We start from the raw sequence: 25,025 nt of genomic DNA on the forward strand, positions 1-25,025 counted from the left end.
TAAATACCTGATTCATTTGTAAGAATAGATGTTGTGTTTTTAAAAATAAAAAAATAAATAAATTTCAAAAATAAAAGTTATTTTTAGAAAGTAAATAAATATATTAATTATTTAAACTTTCCATAAATAGTGTGTATAGCCAATTGGTAAGAGAAGGAGTTTTTGCTTATGCAACCAGGGTTCAAATCTCCTCGAGGACGGTGCGAAGCACTGTCCGCGCGTGGCGTGGGCTGTAGGGCTGCTTGGGCGCTTTATTAGGCGCACTTCGCAAATTCGCATCGTCGCAAGGAGCAAAAAGATAGTCTTTTTGGTATATGGTTCAAACTTTTTTGGCCATGGTTCAATTGGAATTGAACGAGGGTTTATCCTGATAATTTTATGACCTTTGTTGATTAAGAGTAATTGTGACATAATTGTACATGTGTCACTTATGTCATGTATCACTTATGTGGATACAGTTTTTTCTGTTGGATAACTGCTCCAGTCTGAATGGGTACAAAAATAATTGCCATAGGACAAAGAGTCATGTCTTTTCATGAAAAAGCAATTATTTGTTGTGAATGGGTATGGATTTCATGAAGAGGCACTTTAGCACCTCTTCAGGAAGAAATCATAATCTATCAAGTTGAATATAAATCTTGTTACTATAATCTGTAAGTAAGAATTTAATCAATAGATGATAGTTATGTTCATCGTGCCTATGCAATTACTTGATCTAATCTCTTTTATAGTTTTAATCTAAACCCTTAAGCATACTGTTCCAAAAATTTATTCTTTCACTGATGATTATACTAACATGTTTGTTAAAGGAATAAGATGAACAAATGAATAAAAGAATACTAAAATAATATCAATTTTATTAATATTTGAGTGAAGCTTATTGCAATCAATAGAATATTAAATGAATTAAATAAACAAACAAAATGAGAAATAAATACCCAATTCATTTGGAAGAATAGATGATCGAGGTGAATGGTCAACCGGACGTGGCCAAAGAGATAATCACCCAAGTAAGAACTTGGTAAATCAGAATCCAACAATTTAAAGTTATGGATGTTTAATCCAACTTATAATACTGTAACGTTAGTGTTGGACATAACAATCTATGTTAATACTAAACTATGCTAAGCTAAGATAAGTGTAAAGATAAATGTAAAAGAAGATAGATTATGTGTCATGTGGCCATCAAATTTCTTATCTTGTGCTCCTTTTATAGGTTATTAAGGTAGTAAAACCTTTGTTGGGTTTCCTTAATCATCTGGGATCCTTTGTGGTTACGGTATGTATTACAAATAAGGTCTCCATAAATCTGAAATTGCCGGTTTTCAAATCTCCACTTTTATGTAGATAGTCCCTTGTTAATCATTCGAAACTCTGCCGCATTTAGATTTGGGATCTATTGGGGCTATCTTGTCCGCCCATTCAATTGATCAAGTCAATCATTTGAATGACCTAATCGGCACTGCCCATCTTGGCATGGTCTCACTCCCTTTTAATTATGGAAATTGTCGGACTGGATCCACCAGTTCAAGCTCTCCCATTCTTTTAATTCCAAATGATATATGGCTAGGGACTCAATTCGTAGATATCCACTCTCTCTTGACTTGGATCCGTGTCCTGTCTAATTAGTTTGGATATCAGACTGATCTTTAGATATTTGGAACATTTTTGATCATTACAAAACCTCTAAATGTCTTTAAAAATATCTCTCATTTTATAAGAATAGTGAGAAATGGTCTCACCAAATGTATCATAGTCATATGTATGACTTTGTAACATTTGTCCACCCTATGTACAAAAAATTGAGTATAAACATGGTACACTTGAGATTTATAGCTGCTTCAAAATTTGGTACCATGCACAGAAATAATGTGGAAAAACTAATGGAAGAGGTAGATATACAGAACATACATCAAGGTGGGTGAGGCACCAATATAGTCCAACACATTGATCTAGGCCGTTCATTAGATCCAGATAATGCTTAGTGGGCCACCATGAGAATATCATGCAGATTAGAGGATTCTTTCCATATTAATTGTATCTTACTAAATCATGATTTTTACAAGAACCAAGTCTTTAGCTCAAGTGGTAGACTGAGTGAAGGATACCTCGTTTCAACACTCGCAGGAAGTCCCTCGGTCAGAAGCTAGTTGGGGACCACCAAGATGTGTGTGAGAAATCCATTCCGTCCATCCATTTTTCCATATCATGTCAGTACATGAGCCCAAAAATAAGGTAGATCAAAAGCTCAACTGGGCCTCATGACAGTAAAAAATAAGGATTGAACATCCACTGTTGAGACATTTGTGGGGCCACGGAAGTTTTGGATCGGGCAAATATTTCTGCCTTTTCAGTTCACTTCAGTAGGAATGAACTAATGAATAGTTTGGATGGCATATAAACATCACGAAGAACCCCAGGGAAGTATCAAGGGTAAGCATTTACCTGTCCACTTTTTTCCGTTGTGCGGCCCATTTGAGCTATCGATCTGCCACATTGCTGCATTCATGTCTTAAAATGAGATGGAAAAACGGATGGACGGCGTGGATTTCTCAAAAACATTAAGGTGGGCCTCACATAGCTTCTGACCGCAGTAACTTCATGTGACAGGGTGTGGCAGGCAATCCGCGTCCGTTGGCAGCGAAGAATCGTCTCCGTGGATCCGGTGCTCCAACGAAGCCGCGACTTATTTATTCTGTCGACGTTGTTCGCGTTGATTTTTATAGTCTTTTTCTTGTTATGACGTTAAAGGTTTAAAGCTGGTGGATCTGGGTGGAGATTTTAAAGCTGGTCACCTGCTCCTCTCTCTCTCTCTCTCAGGTATATGTTTTCTTCCTATTTTCAATCGATTGTAGAAAAATCTGTATACGGGTGGGTGTAATTTTTTATTTTTTATTTGGGCTCTAGATGCTAAGATATTTAAAGGGTATTCTCTAAAGAGCTTGTAATTAGTGTTTCTATCATGTTTTGCTAGGATTTTCTGTTAGATTTGTATTTTATGGTGATTTTTTTTTTTTTTAGGTGGGTGAGTTTTGAGTTCTGATGCTAAGTTATGAAAAGGGTATTTATATAAACTTTTTGCTAATTTTGTCGTCTGATTTGTACACATGCTGGTTTGTTTTTTAGTATTTTTTGAATAGATTGGAAGATGTATTTTGATTTTGATTTTGAATTTATTTATTTATTTATTTATTTATTTCAGTTTTAGATGTCAAGATATGAGAAAGGTGTTCTTGAGAGCTTGTGAATGGTGTTTGTATAACTTTGTTTTTGCTAGATTTTTGTTAGATTTTTATATATGGTGATTTTAGTATTTTATTAAATTGGTGGTTGAAATTTGAGTTTTTTCTTTTTTCTTTTTATTGGATGCTAAGATGTAGAAAGTTTGTTCTATAGAAAGCTTGTGGTCGGTGTTTCTATTAATCTTTTGTTTTTGTTTTTGTTTTTTTTTTGGTAATTTTGTATTTATTGTGATTTTTAGTAGTTTTTCAACAAATTGGTTGAGTTTTATCATTATCATTATCATTACTATTATTAATTTTTTGGTTTTAGATGCTAAGATGTGAAAAGGTAAGTCTCTAGAGACCTTTTAATTTGTGTATTTGTCTATTTTCTGGCCATTTTTGTTAATATACATTTGTTTCTTGTAAGTAGAGTGGTATCCTTTTGGATGTAAACCATTGGAATTACTTGTGGAGAAATTTTCATATGGGTGGATGAATTTTAAAAGAACGTTAGTGTTGGATGCTAGTTGATAAGAAGGGCATGATCAAGATGGTATTTGTCATTTTTGCTTGTAGTGATTTTATTTTTTATTGTTTGAATTTCTGTGAGAATTTGAATATGGAGTGAGGAATTTTGACAAATTTTTAGTGTTATTGAGCTTTGCTAAGTCCCCGTGCATGTGCAATAAATCTCCTGCACATGCTATGCGTGTGCCAGCATGGCATAATAGGTCTGAGATCAAATCCATCCATCAGAATGGCACCACTATATATTGATGCTCCAGTTTGCAAAACAAACATAGAGTTCTCAGAAAGATTGGGTGCGGCCCCTGCCTCATACAACACCATGCTGCCCTAATCGTGAGGCCCACCTTGATGCATGAATGCATTATATATCCACCCTGTCCATTCATTTTTCCAGCTCATTGTAGGGCATGAGTCCAAAGATGAAGCAGATCCAAATCTCAGGTGGACCATACCATAGGAAACAGTGATGATTGAATGCCCGCCATTAAAAACTTCCCAGCGCCCACTATGATGTTTCCGTAATATTTACTTGGCATCCAACCTGTTGATAAGATCACACAAATCTGGATGAAGGGATAAAACAAATATCAGCTCAATCCAAAACTTTTTGTGGCACTCAAGAAGTTTTTAATGGTCAATTACCACTGTTTCCCTAGAATTGCTCGCCTGGCTCCTGATCGTTCCATCTTGGTGTCAAATCGCTTCTGGATAGTTGGCAGGAACGCAGTGTTGTCTCCCCCGTATCGTAGGAACTTAATGGAAAACGAAATTGCCAAGTTTGCTGAGATGTTGCACATCCTTATGAATGTTACTCCCAATTTATCCATAAAAGACTTGATGATTTGGTCCAGGAATCGGTCCGGAATTTTTTCAGTCCAATCGCTCATTGCTCTATGCTCTCATTCTTCCACTCGCATGGGTCCTCATCCGTTTCATTTTTGGTTTTATGGGGCTCTTCTTTGGGTGGCGATATTCGTTTGGTTAGTGGGCCGCAAGAGGATCCAAACTGTCATTAATCTCCAGAGAAGATCCTTGATCCTCCCCAACTTTTGTCTCATGTGCCTCAGAAGTGCGGAATCCATCGGCCATCTCTTCATACATACATTGCTTGTTTACGACCACTGTTTGGAGCCATGTTGCTTCCTCATTTAAAGTTGATTAGGTGATGCCAGGATTGGTTGGGGAGCTGCTTTGGGCTTGGCATGGAGGGAGCCTGGACCAGTCCAGGAAAATCCTATGGAGACTTAATTCTCATGGTACCAACATATGAGATCTGAGCCTTTCATTTATTGGGCCCTACCATGGATGGGGTGTATCCCAAAAGTCACACCAGTCAGATTGATTGTAGCATGAATTTGAGGAGTTTCAAGGATTACAGATGGATCACTAGAAAAAGTCCAATCAACAGTTGACATTCAATGGAATAAAATTCATCTGACTGATGGCTAGGATCATTTGACTCGTGAGGTTTTTATTGTATGGCCATCCATGACATGTTGCAATAGATTAACAATCTGGTTTGTTTACATGTGTGCCATGTTGAGTGGTTAGTACTAGTGTTGGCATTACCATTTAGCCCTGGATAGTTTCTCCTGAATACGGCAGTATTTCCAGAAAAAATTGCCTGCGGGGATGAATTTTGATAAGCCTTTAGTTGAGAAAGGACGTTCTCTAGAGCTACTTCTATTACTGTGGTTATATTTTTGGCAGATTTTTGGTATGCATGTATGTACAAACTCTAAAAGGGCAAGGGGAAGGTCCAAAGTCACGTGGGTAGAGGTAGTAAGAAAAGACTTGATGACCTATGTCAAACTGAAATTATGTCCCTTGATAGAATGGAATGGCGGAAAGGTATTCATGTAGCCAACCCCAATTAGTTGGTATAAGGTTTAGATGATATTGATGATGATGATGATAATGTATGTGTAGATATTTGTGACGTATGCATGTACAGGTGTGTCTTTGTGCACGTGTGTCCTTTCAATGAATGTGGAATAATTTCTTTAAGTTTACATGTAGGTGGTGGGGGATTTTGAGATGTTTTGGTTTTAAATGCTAGGAGGGCAAATGGGACCAGCTAAAGAGGTTTTTTTTTTTTTTTCAAATTTTTTATAGACATCATTTTCGGCCATATTTGTTGTTTATGTGTATTTATCATGATTTACTATTCTTTTTTCTTTTTGAACAAATGAATAGGAAAGATGTTGTTTGTTGAGTCTTGCATGAAAGGTTTTGGCACATTTTGAGAGTTTCTTTAAAAAAATAAAAAATGGGGAAAGATTAATCTCCAGATAGCATTTTATGGCTGTAGTTATCATTTTGTTGTTAAATTTCTATGTAAATGTGGAATGATATTGGCATGTTTTTTACTAAGTGGGTTAAATTTCTTTTGTTACATTCAGGAGCTATTTGAAGTGACTACACGGTTTTGGCATGTGGCTGCCATATAAAATATGAACTGTTGAGGAAAAGTACTCATTGGTGCTCCTGGAGTTGTAAAAATGGAAACAAAACAGAAGATCTTGGAATTCCGAGATAGACTGGATAAAACTCTAGCATCGCCCAATCTTACAAATGAGGAGTCAATCAAGAGCCTTGTCAGAAATCAACTCCTACGTTCATCCTCCTGTGAGACTGAAGGTTGGTTTTACAGTATTGACCTCGTGGGTTCTATTCTCTTGAATTTTCAATTTTTAATGTAAGATATTTGTCTTTCATCATATAACTGAGTATTCATACATCATTGCTCGGTTAGTTTCCGAACAGCAAGACAGGGGATTCCCAATTGAGAAATGATGCATGCAAAATTCCTATTTCACAACATTTGCTCTAGTGGTTACACAAAGCATGAAATGAATGTGGTTAACATGGAGCAAGAAGCTTTGATACTTTCAAGGGAAACATGTTTCCTGATAACTATGGGCTTTATAGTTTATTTGGACTGAGATGTATCTTTAGGGAAACTCTTGTTTTTTTTTTTTTTTTTGCATTAGATTATCCATGGACCAATTGAAATTGATATTAGAGGAGTCATATTGTCTGATGCATCAGGAAGTGAATGGTGTCCTAAGGCATCCATCACACTCAAATGGGGCCCATGTTGAGTTTATCCAGACTGCTGTGACAGGTTGTGTCATTGGTAGAGGATTACCCCTAAATTCCCAAGGTTGGAAATTATCCACCAACCTTCTGCCTTTTTGAAGTCCAGACTGTTGTATTTCTCTGTTAATGGTTTATTTGTTTGGCCACCAATTGAACGGTTACGAACTTCCAATCTGGAAGATTCTCAGGCCTCTCCTCCATGGTGGAGCACATCATGGCAAAAGTCTAGATCATTGAACCATGGGCACCATTTTAATATAGTGGTGCATTGGGATACTATTCATGTCATATTGCATCATGACTACTATATTCTTGTTTAAAGAAATGTGTTTTCTTTTTACGAAGGGCAGAGAGGTGGTTGGAAATGCCCTTTTGTTTTCTAATGTGTAGATGCGTGAATTTTGTATAAATTTCTGACCTGTTGTGTAGGAGACATTGAAGATGTCGTCCGAAGACGGACCACACAAGTTTCAAATTTTCTCGAGATGTCAAGGAGTGCTTCAGGGACTCATGGAGCATCACACGGCGATTGGAAGGTGTGCTTTCTAGACACTAAATGACATCCTATTTATGTAATACATATACTTGAGTTTTATTTTATGCCATAGTTATATTTCGCCTGGGAAGTTCTTCATTTTGTACTATGTATTTATTCTCTTGTTTGTGCTTGACTTCACTGAATGTTTTTTTACACTTTGCTTTTCTTTATAAATTGTCACCAGCCACAACATTGTCATGCACATGAACTGCTGGATGGGGTGATACCTTGGATGCCTTCTTCATGAATATGAATGAACTATCCGAGCATATTTGGAAACGAAATTTCTAGACTGCTCTATTGAAGAGATGCTTCCAAATCATGTTTTTCCACATTTTCTAGGAGATGAAAGAACTCATTTATTTATTTATTTTTTAAATATTATGTGAGGGGCAGAATTTCCAAATAAATAGGAGCCTCGTTTATTTGTGTTGGTTTGTAAAAGGAAGGAGAGGAGAATCTCAAAGATTTCTAACCTACAAGCCTTATTGGATGTCCCTAAAAAGTCTTGGGGAAATCCCTCGCAAAGAGGCTTAGGGAAATGCTCGGAGGTGTCATTTTGACTTCACAAGGGGCCTTTGTCCAGATTCTAGATGGAGCCTTGGTGGTTTATGAATATATCGATTCAGGATATATGGAAGGGAGACCTGATACTATATGTAACCTAGATATGGAAATGGCATATGACAATGTTGATTGGAAATTTTTAGATTACATGTTGAGAAGGACAGATTGGATGATGAAATTGTGAGTTTGGCACACTACTCTGTCTTGGTAAAGAGATTTCCAAGAGGGTTCTTCAAGGGTGTCTAGGGGTCTAAGGCAAGGGGACCCATTATCTACATTCCTCTTTGTGATTGTTGCTGAAGTTTTAAGCAGGATTTTGGAGTAAGCAAGCAAGGAAGGATTACTTGAAGGTTTTAGGGTGAAAGAAAAAAGCAAATTTTCATGTCTCTCACTTGCATTTTGTGGATGAAACAATCCTCTTCTATGAAACAAGTGCGATGCAAGCGGAAATTCGAGAAAGCTTTTAGGTTCTTCAAAGCCATGTGGGGGAAAATGCTCAATATTCAGAAAAGCAAAATTTTGGGGATGAGGCTTGAGGGTGCTTTATTAGATCTTTTCTATATCTTTGGTTGTAGGTGAAAATCTCCTGTTGAACTATCTTCGTCTCCTGTTGTGGGTTAGCAAGTTGGGAAAGCGTCTTTGGGATGTGGTGGTGGAAAGGTAGTTTTTGGTGTGGAAAAGAAAATTCCTATTTCTTGCTGGCCGCATAACCCTGATAAAGTTAACTCTTGCAAATTTGCCTATTTACTTTGTACCCATTCATTTGTCTAGCTATTGTAGTGTAGTTAAGAGATTTAAGAAGATTCAAAGGGACCTCCTTTTGAGGGGATTAGAAAAGAAGTTCAAATTCAAACTCATGAACTGGGGGAGGTTTGTGCCTCGAAAGGTCAGGATGTGGGGGAAGGTGAATTACATCATTCAGTCTCATGAACAAACAGGAAGATAATATGTGAAAGAGGGTTATTTCAGTAAAGAGATTATCTTTGAGCGGAGATTGGTTTTTATTCTCTTTCTCAAATGTGAGTTACATCTCTGTGTTCCCACAATTATGCCAAACGAAAACTGTCTGATCCCATGGAGTCGCTCATGAGTTGCTTGTTTTCATGACCTTTGACAACCCATTGCTTGATCCGCCTGCAGGGTTTCAAATTCTGATTATCTTGCTAATTTTTATCAGTTTTTTGTGGGTCTTTGTCTATCTGCTTCTGAGATTCTTGCAGGGCCTTGTGGACTGATTATCTACACCATTACATTGGTGTTTTCCCCACACTTCGCTGCAGTTCCAAGCTTGTGGCCGTCAACCCCATCGGGACTGCATCATGAAGTTTTCCAAAATCAAGATGGACCATCCTGTACCACACATCTCCCAAGATCTCATCCGAGACCATTCCAGATAATTAGAAGCCACCATTTTGACAAATTGGTTCCTCCAACCAGAATATTGCTTTCGTATCCACGCTGCTCTATATTGGGATGATCTTGTAGTGAACCACCTCTGCTCAAAACACCACACTTCATTGAAAGACATGTAAGTGCAATGGAGCAACATGTCCCGCTTAAAAAATAACAGCATTTGGTCAACACAATTAAGGGGTTTGGTATCACAAATACACAGGAATATTTGGTGTAACTGCTTGCTTTTGATGTTGATCTATGTACATGGATTGATCGAACCTGAGGTTGAGAAGAATCAGTGTCAAAACATTTTGACATGTAATTCGAAAATGGAATCGGTGGCAATGCATGCATGACAGAGGCAGGGATATATAGCAGCATGGTTCCAAAAGGAAGAGTACAAATGATGTTACAAATGTCACCCCTGATTCTCTTGTACAAGATCTTGGAAGTAGTATCCATAGCAGCATTTAAAAACCTGGACTGAACTGGATGGCCAAGATTGGAATGGACCGCCAAAATGGAGCTGGATTACTATAAACCCAGTCAATTATGTGGTTAAATGTTTTCTTTGAAGAAAACTAGGAGTGGCATGTGCAACACTGATGCAGGACATGAAATTAAAAATAATATGCAAGATTTCAAGCTTTAGATCATAACAATTTCTAAACAATCACAAAAATCCACGTCCCACATACGATCAAACATTCAACAAGGGGAATTTACGGAGGTCCAAGCCTATCACAAAAATCCACGTCCCACATACGATCAAACATTCAACAAGGGAAATCTACGGGGGTCCAAGCCTATACAAGTTAGGGTTGGATCAAATAAAATTATAAACCAAACAATACCCAAATGAGTGTAAGATTCATCTATCCTTGCAAGGGATTGCTCCCCAATTCAAGAGATTTACCACGTTTCAATTCGGGGAAAGTCTAGGGTTTGCAAAAGTGGAAAAAACTTGGGATTTGGGATTATCTATGATTAGGGTTTGAGATTTAAGAAGAAAAAAGGAGAAGATAGAAAAATCCAGAACCTGAGACAATCCGCGCATGCGGAAAGCGGCCCGGCGCAGACACACGTGCGTGGACCTTTGTCCGCACATGTGTGGGGCCCACAAAATTGGAAACGTCCAGTTAGGGTCTGGTCGGCCAGGAGAGGTCATCTCTCACGCTAAATTCAAGCTGATCCGTTGTATGGTGAGTGTGTGGTGCTCCGCCGAAGTTTCAGCCCCTTGGTGGGCCAGAATCTGGAAATCTGCTATAGAAAAGAACTTGAGTGCCAAAAAAGGATAAATTTGAAGATGGAATGGCTGTGGGAGATGAGGGATATGGGGTGTAGGGGTGGGGACGATTTATGATGGTCGTGGCTTCGCATCACAGTAGTTAGCCCTTCAAGAAGGGAGGGTTTCGCACCCAATTAGATTATTCAACTCAGAGAACTAGAGAGGAAGAAGAAAACATAGAATTTTATTCATAAACTTCAATGAAAAAAAGCCTACATGAGGTTGCCTATTTATAAGAAAACCCTAAACCCCAAAAGCCGCGCCATGTGCACACACCAATACTTAGAGACGAAGTAACAAAAATAACAACTAATCAACGCAATCAAAACCGTTCATGATGTTTCTAATAACGATAATAACCAAAACTTAAAGTCCTAGATCATCTAAGGTAGTGGGCCATGATCATGAGATCCAATGGCGGGATCCACATGATGATTGGGTCCACTCCAATGATCTATAGCCCAACTCCCTAACTAAGAAGTCCTCCATAGATGTCATCATCGATCCAGATCGATAGTAAGGCCTTCCTCCTCCTTGAGTACGTGCGTAGGGTGGGGGGCGTGCCTGTGCGCGTGATGTCCCCATCAAACACGTGTTTAGAGAGGATGGGAGAGTGAACGTGGGAAAAATTGGAAAGGGGGAGAAAAAACGGGAGAAATTGTAGGTATGCATAGAGAGAGAAAGAGATATGGGTGCTCATGGTCTCAATGGTGGGTGACCCATCTGGATGTTTTCCTATGTCGTGGCCTACTCGAGCTCTGGATTTGCCTTGTTTTTGGGTTGACATCTTAATGTGAGCCAGTGCAATAGATATACGGATTTCACGTAGTCATCATAGTGGGCCGCACAGAGCCTTTGTTGCATGGTCTCCCTACTACTAGGCTCCATGCAGGCTGCATGCAAAGAAAGAAGTTCCAGCGGGGTACTTACATGAAGGAATTGAAAGGACAAAACCCCTGGTTGCAGCTAAAGTCTAAGCCATTTGAAGGCCTTTTGCAGGGTACTTGCATGAAGGAATTGAAAAGACAAAACACCTGGTTGCAGCTAAAATCTAAGCCGTTTGAAGGCTTTTTTGCGGGTGTACGGAGGAAACCAGTCACATTCCAGTTCCCAAAATACCCCTGACCATTTAAAATGTCTTCCTAGTCCTTTGATATTCAAAGTTCTGCCCAATGAAACTAATTGCAGGGACAAAAATGTCCAAAAGCTGTTAGCTTTATGTATGTATAGATGCAACTAAACGACTCAAAGTTTGAACTTATACTTTCTACTTGAAAATAAAATGTTCTAACCACTACACCAACAGTATATAACTCATTATGGTTTGATGTGTTGGACCACACTTCCCAAGAAAATGGGTCACGATGGTCTAGGTTCAAAAACATGATTAGTAGTGCCGAATCCATGAATTCTATATTTTTGGTTTTTTCCCCATATTCCGTAATGGTGTTGGATTCTATATCCATGTCAATGCAATACAGATGTTGATGATAGAATATAGGTATATCATATATGCCTGTAGTTTTCCCATTTTTGATGCATGACCTGAATTTCGAGATTGAAATATTCATGTTCTAATGCATTTACCAAATCTCTTTTTTGGGCTTGGTTGCCTGCAATTTTATAACTTCTTTGTTGTAATGAGATTGACACAGCAATATATCTATCTCTTGTTTCCTATTTCCAGTTAAAACAGGATAGTGATCAGCTCCGTGTTATGTACCGGGAAGGGCCTGAAGGCTCTCCATTTCATACACTACTGGTTGAAGGCTATGTCGATGGACCTATTGATGTCTGTAAGTTAAAATAATTGGGATTGAGATTTCATCGAAAAATGTTGAGTATAGGACTAACATACTGCTACTAGAACTTTTAGATTTTGAGGCTTGAACAATCTATTTAAGATAAATTCAATCTTATTGCAGGTTTGTGTGTCTCATGGGAGTCGACACTTTTTAACAAATGGTGAGGACTGTTTTCACATATATCGATAGCATCGTTCTTGCTACATGTATTCTGCGGCTTCCTCATCTTTTAGCAACACTTAACATCTTGGGGACTTGAGATTTACATCTATTCGCATGTCGAATTTTTGTTCTTACTCATGCACCACGAGGAGTTTCAGAATTATGTCTATCCTAGATTCAATGGGTTCTTTCCCGCTTTATATGTCTCTGTTACTCACCCTAGAATATTCAATGAGAGGAAAATACCTGATTGGTTGCTTTGATGTAATCAAATAGTGAGAGAGAAAAATGCAGCACTTAGTACTGAATTTAGAAGTGGAATCATGCCTGAAGGATGGTTCAAAACCAGCTGTACCATTTGAGAGAACGTTCAAAGCCAAAAGAATGCATAAATAGTAAAATATGTTCAATATTATTATTTCGAAGCCCATAAAAAATCTTTATACATGTTTTAGGCCTTGATTGCATTACATACGCACACATGCATACATATGGGGAAATGATACAATGGAAACTTTTCAAAGAAATTATGATGTAAATATTGTGTGGGGCCCACCCTGAAGTGTTGATGACATCCAACCATCAATCAGATGCCCCCTGGTTTGCTTGGTCAGGGACCCAAAAATCAGTCCAATGCAAATTAGTTTGCGGGCGGATGCCACCTTTAATCATCAATGGGGCCCATCGAAATGTTGAAATGGCATGATGACTATAGGATCCCTTCATCTGGGGCATATGCTTTAGGTGAATTGGTTGGATGGCATACGTGCACCACAATGGGCCCTCTGTGAAATCATGGGTGGGCATCCTTCCTCAACTGTTTCCTTATCGTGTGGCCTACCTAACTCAGAAGACGGTGTGATTTTAGGCCCATGTCCAAATAAGGGGCGGAAAATCTAATGGTAGGAGTGGATGTCATCAAACATCATGGTGGGGCCCACAAATGATTCATTGAAAACATATTCACTGTAATTTTGGTGAAAACGTTTGCATTGAATAATTTCCCATATGCATGTATGTGTGTGTGCACATAAACACACATGTATATGGGAAATGATTTAGACACACACATACACGTGGGTTTTGCTAATGACCCTACCTTCATGGGGACATTAGTAGGGGACCCAAAGCTTTTGAATGGCGCGTGGGATGCCCAATCATCAATCAGGATGGTTCATTCAATGGTACGATTGGGAGCAAGCCATGGTGCAAGAATCATGCCGATTGGGTGATCTTAACCCTGTGAAAGAGGGAAATTTGGTCCAACCATCTGTTTTTTACTGGCCACATATTGCATGGTTAGAATCATCAAACCAAAGTGCTACTTTGGAATCATAAGCAATACAAAGTGGGATCTATTGGATAGATGGTGTAAGATGATGATTAGACCTAGTTTGTTTGTTGTCTCAATCTTGACTGGCCATTTTCCATGCTATTGATCGGATGCTTGGGATCGTTCGCTTTGTGTGACTTTTGCACCACGGCTTGTCTCTAGTTTTATGAAAGAATGGACAGTTCAGATTAACAGTTGAGCATCCTGCATATTATTCAAAAGCTTTAGGGAGGGAGAGAGTCTGTTTCCTTGTCTTAACCAAAGAAGAAGAAAAGAAAGTAGTAAATGATAACACTGATCTGTTGCCTACGACTCTTCTACAGTCATCAAGAAAAAGAATATAATCTGACTTCCTCAAATACTGCAGTTTCTTATGGCTAAGACATTTAATTTAATTTTTATTTTTTTTTTAAAATCTGAAATTTAATGTCATTATGCACGTCTCCCATTTGACAATGCATGCAAGAAGAGAGGCATGAGTTCTGAAGTCACTTCTCTAATATCTAATGTTGCGGTGTTTTGATTGCTGATTTATATATCACTATCTTTCTCTCTCCGTCTCTTATTTTTATTTATTTATTTATTTATTTTTTCTGTTTTCCAGGTGGCCACAATTTAGGATTCCACCTTTCAAGATTGTACAGTTGACATGTTTGAAACAGGTCCGCATCGGTGAAGAGATTTCTCTTGTGAGGTTAGCAAACAGTTATTTAGCATTAGATTTTTGGAGTTCTGCTTACCCCCCACAGCTACATGCCGGTCATGTGCCAATCTGACATGTTTTTATAGGTCGTTTGAGTCATGAATCAGGTGGCTCCTACTGTTTAGATGATCTGGACCAAAAATCATGCCAGTCAACTCATCATGTGGACCTTACATGTATGGAATGAATGGACTGTGTAAAAAATTGTCAACAGTGCATGTGCAACATACACCTGTGGGCCACCTGATGAGTGCACTGGTCTGGTGCCAGGCCACGTACCCAGGTGTTCATAGACGTGCCAGGTTGGCACATGGCATCACATGTAGTGATGCATATGGGCTTAGCAAACCTCTCAATTCATGAAGTTCTTTGTAAATATTTGGAGCTTCTTTCATATGAATTATTGACTTTTTCACTAACTGTTTGGAAGAAAGGGTGAAGGTGCCATGGCCGGTCTCGGCAAGGGAGGCTATTGTACACTTCTTTGAGCTTGACTGTTTCGACGACGATCTCATCATTGTGCTTATCAACACGGTATAATTGCATATTCTAGTGGAGCAATTTTCCATTTCACTTCTGATTGATTGTCTTCATTTTAGAAGGGCTGGTAATGGCCGGGCAGGCCCATTGGTTTCCAATCCTAACCGCCCTCAACGAAGCTTGGGCCAGGTTTTTAGGTGTGTGGGGCAGGGTATAGCCCTGAATTTCAGGGCCAATCAATAAACAAACAGGGCCAGGTTCGACAACTGTTTCTATTGATTCACTGCCCAAGGTTGTTCAGGCTCATTTGCACATGTTAGAGGTTGTTCCATGCCTGAATTTCAGGCCTAGTTAAATAGTGGCCCAAAATGAGTCCTGATAGATAAATGGGCTTACGTGCCCCTGCGCTTTGCCTGGCCCATTTCCATCACTACTTATTAGGTTCTATGTTCATTTAGGGTGTTTATTAGGTTCTATGTTCATTTAGGGTGTGTTTGGTTGCACCAAATATCATGAAATTTTTACCATGAAATATCATGATATTTGGTGCAACCAAACAACACACCCTTTGTTAATGTGCTTTCCAAACTTTGGTCCCAGGTCTCTGACAAAGAACATATTGATGTACGCACTCATGGGTTCACAAGTGATGGGATCCCTGAAGCAAAGGATATAGTACGGATAGATATGGTGGGAGCCATGGCTTTACAGAAAGTGAGCTCTAACAAAAGCTACTTTCGGTAAGTTACCATACTTCCTTTTAAAGGTTAGTCCTTGACCTTTGCTAAGCCAAGGCGCTGAACGGCCTCAACCACATATTTTCACAGTTGATCTGAAGGTCAAACCGTGGATGGACTGTGACCCACAGATCTCCAAGAGTGGCAGAGCCTAGTCATCCAATCCTTGGCTCTTCTTTTCAGTTGAATGTGGACCATTGCTGCATTTCAGTTTCTTTAACTGTCTATTTACATGCCATGGATTGAGGTCTAAGGTGGTCCCTTTGGGGATATTATTGGGGAATGTTCCATGTACTGCAGTGGGGCCATTAGATCAACGGTTTGGATCACTGAACCAAGGGTCACAGCAGTATGAACTGCGACCTTTGGATACTAGGCATATCAAGGATGGTATCATGTCTAAGTATTGGTACTCTTCTTTGCTTATACAATTTGTCATTGGCTATGTTAAACAAAGGTCTTGCCTTAACATTTCTTTAAAATCCATGCAAAGCCTGACAAAGGACTCACTTTTTAATTATGCAGGACAATAGCGAATTTTGATATCAAGCTCGATTTTATCCCTGCAACATTTATAAACTTCGTCTCGAGGCAGCTCATAGGAAGTGGTTTTAAGCTTTATCAAAAGGTTAGATTTTTCATTTCTCTAAACATGTACCATTTTACACATTTCATTCAATGCTTGGTTAGTATCCTCTTTGTCATTTATGGGTTGCTAAGGATTTCAATAGGTTGGGATGCTATAGTTAACAACATTTTCTAGAGGTTTGCTATGTCCACATGCATGTGGGAGCCCTGCCCATCCACAAACAGGCACGCACGTCAATGTGGAGCATGCGTTTGAGATCTGAGCTTTCAATCTGGTGAACTACTCTTTTTAGATCTTCTAGCCCCAAATCAGGCGATTTCACACTTCAGGTGGGTCACGGCATACTATAGAAATGGATGGCCAGAAAAGTTGTTTTAACTGTTGGTTTACTTTGTATGCTGTGGCCCAATTGAGTAAAACAGCCTGCCTTTTGAGACGGAAGATTAGGCTTGTTCCAAGCAGATGAATAGCTCGGAATTTGCACACGTGTTCTTTATATGGAAGAAACCACTGCCAACCATTACCAGATCAATGCGCTAAGAAAAACATCTTTCCCTTCTAAGCTATACACTCCTTAACTTCCTCTTCCGCTTCTGTTCTAGCCTTGTTTTTAATGATCACATGTTTGGTGTCTACCACATGGATTTGGACCGTTCCTAATGGTGATTTACCAGTTCTTATGCCTCTCTGCTTGCCGACTACCAAGCTAGCCATATATTCGGACGTGGAAATCAATGTGTTGCATCCAAACAATGCTTAACAACCACCCTCCATTTAGAACCAGCCTGTCCACTCGGTTATGCAGGGACATTGATGAATGAGTGGGCTGTGCATGAACATTTAACTTGGACCATTGGAGGGGTATTTTAATCATCCATTTTTTTATTCCCTACATGTGTAGTTCACTTGACGAGTGTCCCCTCCTCATTTTGTGCCAGGTTATCTAAAACATTGGGGCTCACCTCTTGAATGGCTTGTTTGTGCCATATCTGCACATTGGGGGTGTGTGTAGGTGGGTGTCTAGGATGGGTGAAATCCATCTAAATAATGAAAGCAAATGCCCTGGGTGCTCTTGATTTTCTTCTCTGCTTGTATTCATTACATCTGTTTTATGCATCACTACATCTGTTGCTTCTTGTTCCAGTAAATGTATAATATAGTTAGGTGATATCTTGAAATTTTAAGGAACCATTCCTTTATTTTATAGTACTATGTAAAGAAATGACATTAGAGTATGCTTGGGTGTTTTTGCTTGTTGGGGGTGTAGGTGCAGAAAACCCCTATGGAATCCTTAGAAAATGGAGAACTGCGAAGTCCAATAGTAATTACATTACTTGGTTTGGAGTATAGTTTTATATGGAAACTTAAAAACTTGTCAATGCTCAAATGGAGAGAGCTGCCTCTTAACCTTTAAAATCTGCATTTAACAGTTTTTTTTTGAAAGAAATTGATATCCGCATTTTTTGAGTGAAATCTTGGAAATGAAAACCATTTGCATACTGGTGTTTTTTCCCTCTCAAACAGGGGAAAAGTAGATGTCCATGTTCATTGATTTCTTTTCCAAATTTTCATCGTTCCTGGACAGGCCCTAAATCTTCATGCAGGTGACTTTTAGTTGGACAGCAAGTTATCCATGGTAGTTTGGGGTGGATGCGATTCCCTCCGCGAAACTGTAATTTAGGTAGTTTCTGGACAACCTCATCAATCCTGACACTGGAGTACTCCTTTTCAAACATGTCAGACATGAATGTACTTATATTTTATCTGCCCATTTATGCGTAGCATGTCAGGCATATCACTTGAATGGATTTTTACCGTTGAGGTTTGCTAAGCCCACACGTGTGGAGTCCTCCTCATCGACACAAGCACACATGCCAATGTGGAACGTGTCAGATCCGAGCTTCCCTTCAGGAGAGGCCACAGTGTTTAGATTTCCTGGCCTAAAAGTCGGGCTGTGTTGCTCCTCAGGTGAGCGACAATATACAAAAGCAATTAGCCATCCGTTAATTTTGGACATTCTGTCCTACCTGAGCAGTGAAAATGCCTGATTTTTATGCAAGAAGATCTAAACGGTGTGGCCTTCCTGAAGGAAAGCTTGGATACCACACATATGTTCTACATTGGCATGTGTGCTTGATTATAGAAGGCCAGGGCTCCACACGTGTGGTCTTAGCAAACTCCTTCACATAAAGCGAAAGAAAAAATATGTCGAATCCAAAGAGATTAACATAGAAGTTCTCAAAGCAGTTAAGCAAATAGAAAGGCCCCACAAGTGGACAGCTATACAGATGGCATATAGTGTCAAGGTTCTAACAGAATTATGGTCCTTTCCACAGTACAACTAGTTAAGTTATTGCCATGGAAATTTGCTTTGTAGTCTCGTCTATTTCTATTTACAGTAGAAACCACATTGATGGACTCTCTCTTTCCAGGCAGTTGCCTCTGTGGCACAGGGTGATGATGATTTCAGAAAGGCCTTGGAGGAGAAAGCAATGTTTATTCGAATTCGAGAAAATCTAAAATCCCACAATAAAGGGAAGGATGCGAAAGTTCTCGATTATGAAAATTCTACCAGTGTCCTCACCGAAGAACAGGTGGTTGAAACGGGACATGCAGATACATCAGTAGATATAAAACCAACAATGGTCAGTGAAATTGAGGATGAGACCGAACAGGTTGACCAGCGTATGCATCAATCTTCAACGAATGAAATTGCCAAACAACATCCTGAAATTGAGGATGAGACCGAACAGGTTGACCATTTGGAGGTGGACCAGCTTATGCATCAATCCTCAATGAATGAAATTCCCAAACAGCATCATGAAATTGAGGATGAGACTGAACAGGTTGACCATTTGGAGGTGGACCAGCTTATGTGTCACTCTTCAACGAATGAAATTAGCAAACAGCATCATGAAATTGAGGATCAGACCGAACAGGTTGACCATTTGGAGGTGGACCTGCTTATGCATCAATCCTCAATGAATGAAATTCCCAAACAGCATCATGAAATTGAGGATGAGACTGAACAGGTTGACCATTTGGAGGTGGACCAGCTTATGTGTCACTCTTCAACGAATGAAATTAGCAAACAGCATCATGAAATTGAGGATGAGACCGAACAGGTTGACCATTTAAAGGTGGATCTGCTTATGCATCAATCCTCAATTAATGAAATTCCCAAGCAGCATCATGAAACTGAGGATGAGACCGAACAGGTTGACCATTTGGAGGTGGACCAGCTTATGTGTCACTCTTCAATGAATGAAATTGCCAAACAGCATCATGAAATTGAGGATGAGACCGAACAGGTTGACCATTTGGAGGTGGACCTGCTTATGCATCAATCCTCAATGAATGAAATTCCCAAACAGCATCATGAAATTGAGGATGAGACCGAACAGGTTGACCATTTGGAGGTGGACCAGCTTACGCGTCACTCTTCAATGAATGAAATTGCCAAACAGCATCATGAAATTGAGGATGAGACCGAACTGGTTGACCATTTGGAGGTGGATCCGAATGAAATTGGCAAACAGTATCATGAAATTGAGGATGAGACCAAACAGGCTGACCATTTGGAGGTGGACCAACTTATGCGTCACTCTTCAAAGAATGAAATGGCCGAACAGCGCCATGTCAGCAAAGAGGGTTATTTTATTAGTCCTGAGGTTGAGCAAGCTTTGAGCATATTAGACAAGGCCATTGCTCTTGCTCGGGGATGTGGGCAGAACGTTGATTACAGAATAGAGCCCTCTTCCACCAAGCAGAAGATAGTGAATTTGGACAGGGTTGGAAAGTCTGGCTCGACTTCTTCCGATGAGGCCCAGGTCTGGTTTGATGCAAGGGATGCACCAAATATGGATGACATGGATAAGCCTTCTGGCAAGACTCATGATGATTCTACAATTCACAATTTCAGGTAATGCTGGTACTAAACATTTCTTAATGTGCTGAAGTTCTTCTAGAATAAACCAAAACTTTCTTGGTAGCACTTAACATGATGGCAATGAAATTTCGATACCCTTCTTCTCCAATGAAAGGTTGGGCATGGCGACATCATGGTATTCCATAATGGTAATGGTGGTCGTAATGGACACCATCATTACCATTATGATATGGGCCGTAATGCTCATTACAGCGCTTTAAAAAAAAAACCATATATTGGCCTTTTGTGGTATGTAACAGTTCTTGCATACCTTGGCCGACATGGCATTGGGAAACTAGACTCTAGTGGTAGTTCACCACCAATTCAATATAGTGGTGACTCATCAACTTGTATGGGTGGTATACATGTACGGAAATATGGACCTTCAGGATTGTGGGGCCTCTTTTTGGGCTGTGGCTCAAAATTGAAAGGATCAAACATGTATATATGTATGTACACCTAACAACCCCCCCTCCCCCCCACCCAAAAAAAAATAAAAAATAAAAAATAATAATAATTTATTAATTGCCATGTCAACATGTGTGAAGCACAGTGTATCATAGGGAAGTTCTGGTGGTTGGCTATCCTTGTGGTATGGTGGTCAGTATGGGAAGAACAGAATAACAGGTATCCTTGCGGTACAGCACAGTGTATCATATGAAGATCTGGAGGTTGGCTATCCTTGCGGTATAGTGGTCAGTATGGGAAGAACGGAATAACAGGTGCTTTAGGACACTGTTAATTCCGCTGAATTCGTCTTGTCGAAGGCTAAGAGAGTTTTGATTGAATGGGCCACTCATGTTGACGCCCTGAAGGATAGCGAGTTCATTTTCCTAGGAGTTTAATTCGGTCTGCTATCTCAGCGGACCTCTTGTAGCTGTAATCTTTTTCTTTAATATAATCGTCATCTTTCAAAAAAACAAAGCACAGTGTATCATAGCCTCTCTCTCTATTAATTTTTTTTTTTTTCACTTCCTGGAATTGTATGAACCTCAAGATGGAATGTGTACAATATCCTTGAGCCTTGGGGTTTGTACAAGTGGGGACCCATGGATTGGTTATCCAGATATTGGTTGGATGGGCCTGTCAATGGATTGTTCAAAATTCGTCCTGCAAACAGATGGCTAGGAAGGAAATAAATTCATCCACATTTAACCGGAAAAGAACAAAAATGGTGCAACTGCGAGCTTCTGATCGGCCAGGTCCTTGGGGCAAGGTTTATCGACTCTATCTACATCTTGACCCTTTGGATCAATGGCCTACATGCCATGGCCCCCACTTGGCCCATGCGAGGCTGAAGAATCATATCATTCTTCCTCTTTATCCATTATCCTCATTCGCTTATGTTACATGGGTGCACTTAGCTATAGACATGTGACATTTCTGAATCCGTTTCCCTTATTTGTTTGTGCCTATGCTTACAGGGGCGCTGATACGGATCTTCCCTCAAGTGAAGCAGACAACTCCCAAAAAGAATTGGCCTCACTGAATTCAAATCATACAATTTCAGACAAAATTCAAGAGGAAGTCTTAAGCTCTTCCCACAACGGCGTGACCAATACTAGCATGTTAGTTGCACCAATGCCGCAGAGGATAAATGGGGTCCACAAAATAGTGGAAATCAGGGGCAATGGGGCCCACGAGAGTAGTCTTAATGGCATTGGTGAGAAACATAAGCAAAAGAAGAATAAGAAGCGACGAATCTGTTGCTTGTTGTAAACTTAGAGGGACTACACTGTGGAAAGCAAAGAAGAACAAGAAGCAAAGAATCCATTACTTATTGTAAACTTAGAGGAATTACATTGTGGAAAGCTTGAATGTGTTGTAACAAGAGAATCACAAATAGATAGAAGATTGAGAGAATTACAAATATATACAAGATTCTGCATCTTAATAGATAAATTCAAAGATATTTTACAATTACATCACAATATATGGTTGTATTCATGTTAATACCTATTCCTTCTCAAACTCGAGGTGCTCTAAAGGAATGGCTCGAGTTTGAAAGGTGTTTAGAAATTTATTTAAAACTAAAAGCAGATTCCACAGCGATGAAGTTAGAGCAGCAATGTAAATGATGGTAATTTCATATGCCACAAATGGTTAATGGTAAAATTCTGAGAATATGATGGCGATGATAGAAAACTTGAGGTGATAGAAGACATGTTGGTGCCAAACACCTTCAGCTTGCAATCAATGGCGATGGATGTGTAACTTGAGAGCCGACAGAGGCTGGTGAAACACTGATCTGATGAATTAGTAAAATCTGAGAGGATCTAATTCAGAGACAGGCAATTGGATTTACATTCAGATGTTGGGGACTGATAATACAGATGATGAAGATGGGAGTGTTGTAATAGGCTTATAGATGGTAGTTGCCAACTGCTTCAGATTCACATTGGTATGATCGCACAATGGTTTAAATTTGCAGATTTGACAACCATAGAGTACTAGGATCTGGTTAGAAGGTCCGATGCATCGAAAAGGATTGGTTAGAAGGTCCGACATATTCGAAAACACGTCTGCTTAGAATGCTAGGTTTGACACATTAAAAAACATTTCTCAGAATGCTTGGCACATTGGAAAATTTGGCAAATTCAGCACAGGAGCGATCGTGTAGGTCAAATGAAGCCAACATAACTTCGGGCTGGTAAAGGGTGCCACGGGGGGTTTTGCCTCAACCAAACTTGGGTTTAAATCTCTACAAGGACAGTGTGAAATGCACGTGGTGTAGGTTGTAGGGCTACTTGGGCATTTTTGGCTCTTTATCAAGCGTACTTCCTGCATATGCATAGTTGTAAGGAGCCTGAAGAGTCTAATCTCACTTTGTTCGAATTCATTCGAGCCATGGTACAATTAAAAGTGAACCTGGGTCTAACAAGAGATTTTGATTCGTTGGTGGCTAAAATCACCATAATGATGATTGAGAGTGACTGAGACATGGGTATACATGTGGCATTGGCGCCATGTGTCGTACATGTGGTGACAGTTGTAAATGTAATAACTATGATTTGGATCACATGTGGCAATTATTTTATACTGTTGAATAACTATCTGTTTAAAAGTGATAAAAATAACTACCACAATACAAATGATCATACCCATTTATGGCAGAGTAATTGGATGTTGTGAATGAGTGTGATGATTTCCTAAAGAGGCACAAAGGCATCTCTTTGCCAAAGACACCATGTTCCAATAGGTTTTATACATTCTTGATACTCTAGTCCAGAGGTATATATCGTTTTCGCAGATCAAGCTACCAAATATTGCATTCTCACTTTTGTCCTCTTACACATTTTTAGAAAGTATTTTGTGAGGCATATTAGTATCATTTCTTGAAAATCTGTTCTATGCTCAGAGGCGCAAATCTTTTTTATGAGTTCATTGCATCTTAAAGACAGTTTATTATCTCTTTTCTTCTGCATTTTCTAAAATATTTATAAAATGACAATAAATCTATCTTGAAACATTGATTAGACTTAAATTCGCGAGATATGATATTTTCATCTTTAATGTCTTCTTTCCTCCATTGTGTACTTCTTACATTCAAATATGATTGTCTTTTGATGCAGGGAATTGAGCAGTCTAGGTTTGGTGAACATCACCAAAAACATTGCATATTTAGAATTGAGGACAATATAGATTCTAGGTCAAGGGTTTTAGTTCCATGAGAAGAAGATTGAGATTTCAAGGGGCAAAATTAGTATTGATGATGTGTTCAAAGTAGAGCTGCAAAAGACAGCAATCCATATTATTTGATAATAATCATGGACTGTCCATTTCCTATACAATGATTGCATGGTTAGTATCATTACATCATTGGTTCTGTCCCCACCAATCCTTGGTTGCCAATGACTTTTAATAATAATTTTGTTTAGAGATTCTAAGCATCTAATTAAATTTAAGGAAAACAAACATTTCAAATTGCTATAATCTATCCAAGCATTGATGTAAAATTGTCATGATGCCCTCATTTATAGCCTTTCCCCCTAAAGAACTGCTAAATTGTAAATTTTTTTTTATTATTATTAAGAATCCCAATAGTCAAAATTCTAAAAATTCAATAAAATTGTGAGTTAAGGTAAGTTGGCCTAACACCAAGCACCAAATAAAACTTAATTATTTTTTGTATTAAAATGAGAATTTGTTAATTTTCCATTATACAAAACTTACTACTAGGAAAGTCTTCATCCAAAGGGGCAATTGATTTAGAACCAAGTAAGCAGTTTTTGTTGGGGGGACTGTCCAAACGGAACATCGATTAAATCACATTAAACAAAATTAAGAAATACAAATGTTAAAAATCCAAAAAATCTTTTGTGTAGTGGAAAATTTCTGCTTGAGTCTTCCAAATCAAGTACAGAAAGCAAGTTTCTAGGATGGACCCAAATTCCATTGGGGATTGAAGATGGGTTAAGTTATGATTGTAGGTTCGGGTGCAGATCCAAACCCGAAGTCTAGTTCATACTCAAAACTAGACTTTTACACATGGTGATCCTCGTAATGGGGTGAATCTAGGATATTTCACACAATATGATTGATTGGATCTTATTCGTGAAGGCCCATTATCCACAAGTTAATCTGTCTGTAATATTATTGGTATTTACATGATCTTAAAACCTTCACACAAAGTCGAAGATAGATGA

At 39.0% G+C, this 25,025-nt stretch overlaps 1 protein-coding gene across 6 annotated transcripts; it reads left to right on the forward strand.

Annotated features, from left to right (window-relative positions):
- Positions 1–2,672: 2,672 nt before the first annotated feature.
- Positions 2,673–22,310, forward strand: LOC131249149 (COPII coat assembly protein SEC16-like). 6 transcript variants are annotated; one of them, XM_058249731.1, is made up of 12 exons: positions 2,673–2,820; positions 6,155–6,392; positions 7,284–7,390; positions 12,330–12,438; positions 12,568–12,607; positions 14,547–14,636; positions 15,080–15,179; positions 15,726–15,865; positions 16,388–16,490; positions 18,884–19,126; positions 19,205–20,373; positions 21,007–21,303. In XM_058249731.1, exons 2-12 carry the CDS (start codon positions 6,254–6,256, stop codon positions 21,038–21,040), a joined length of 2,274 nt encoding a protein of 757 aa, XP_058105714.1. In that variant the 5' UTR covers positions 2,673–2,820; positions 6,155–6,253; the 3' UTR covers positions 21,041–21,303. The 6 variants fall into 6 exon arrangements, with proteins under 6 accessions (XP_058105714.1, XP_058105709.1, XP_058105711.1 ...); XM_058249726.1 differs by lacking the exon at positions 21,007–21,303 and adding an exon at positions 21,804–22,310 and having other exon boundaries at positions 2,675–2,820; XM_058249728.1 differs by lacking the exon at positions 21,007–21,303 and adding an exon at positions 21,804–22,310 and having other exon boundaries at positions 2,703–2,826.
- Positions 22,311–25,025: the final 2,715 nt, after the last annotated feature.

The sequence above is a fragment of the Magnolia sinica genome, chromosome 6 (assembly GCF_029962835.1).
Source record: "Magnolia sinica isolate HGM2019 chromosome 6, MsV1, whole genome shotgun sequence".
Classification (NCBI taxonomy): Eukaryota; Viridiplantae; Streptophyta; class Magnoliopsida; order Magnoliales; family Magnoliaceae; genus Magnolia; species Magnolia sinica.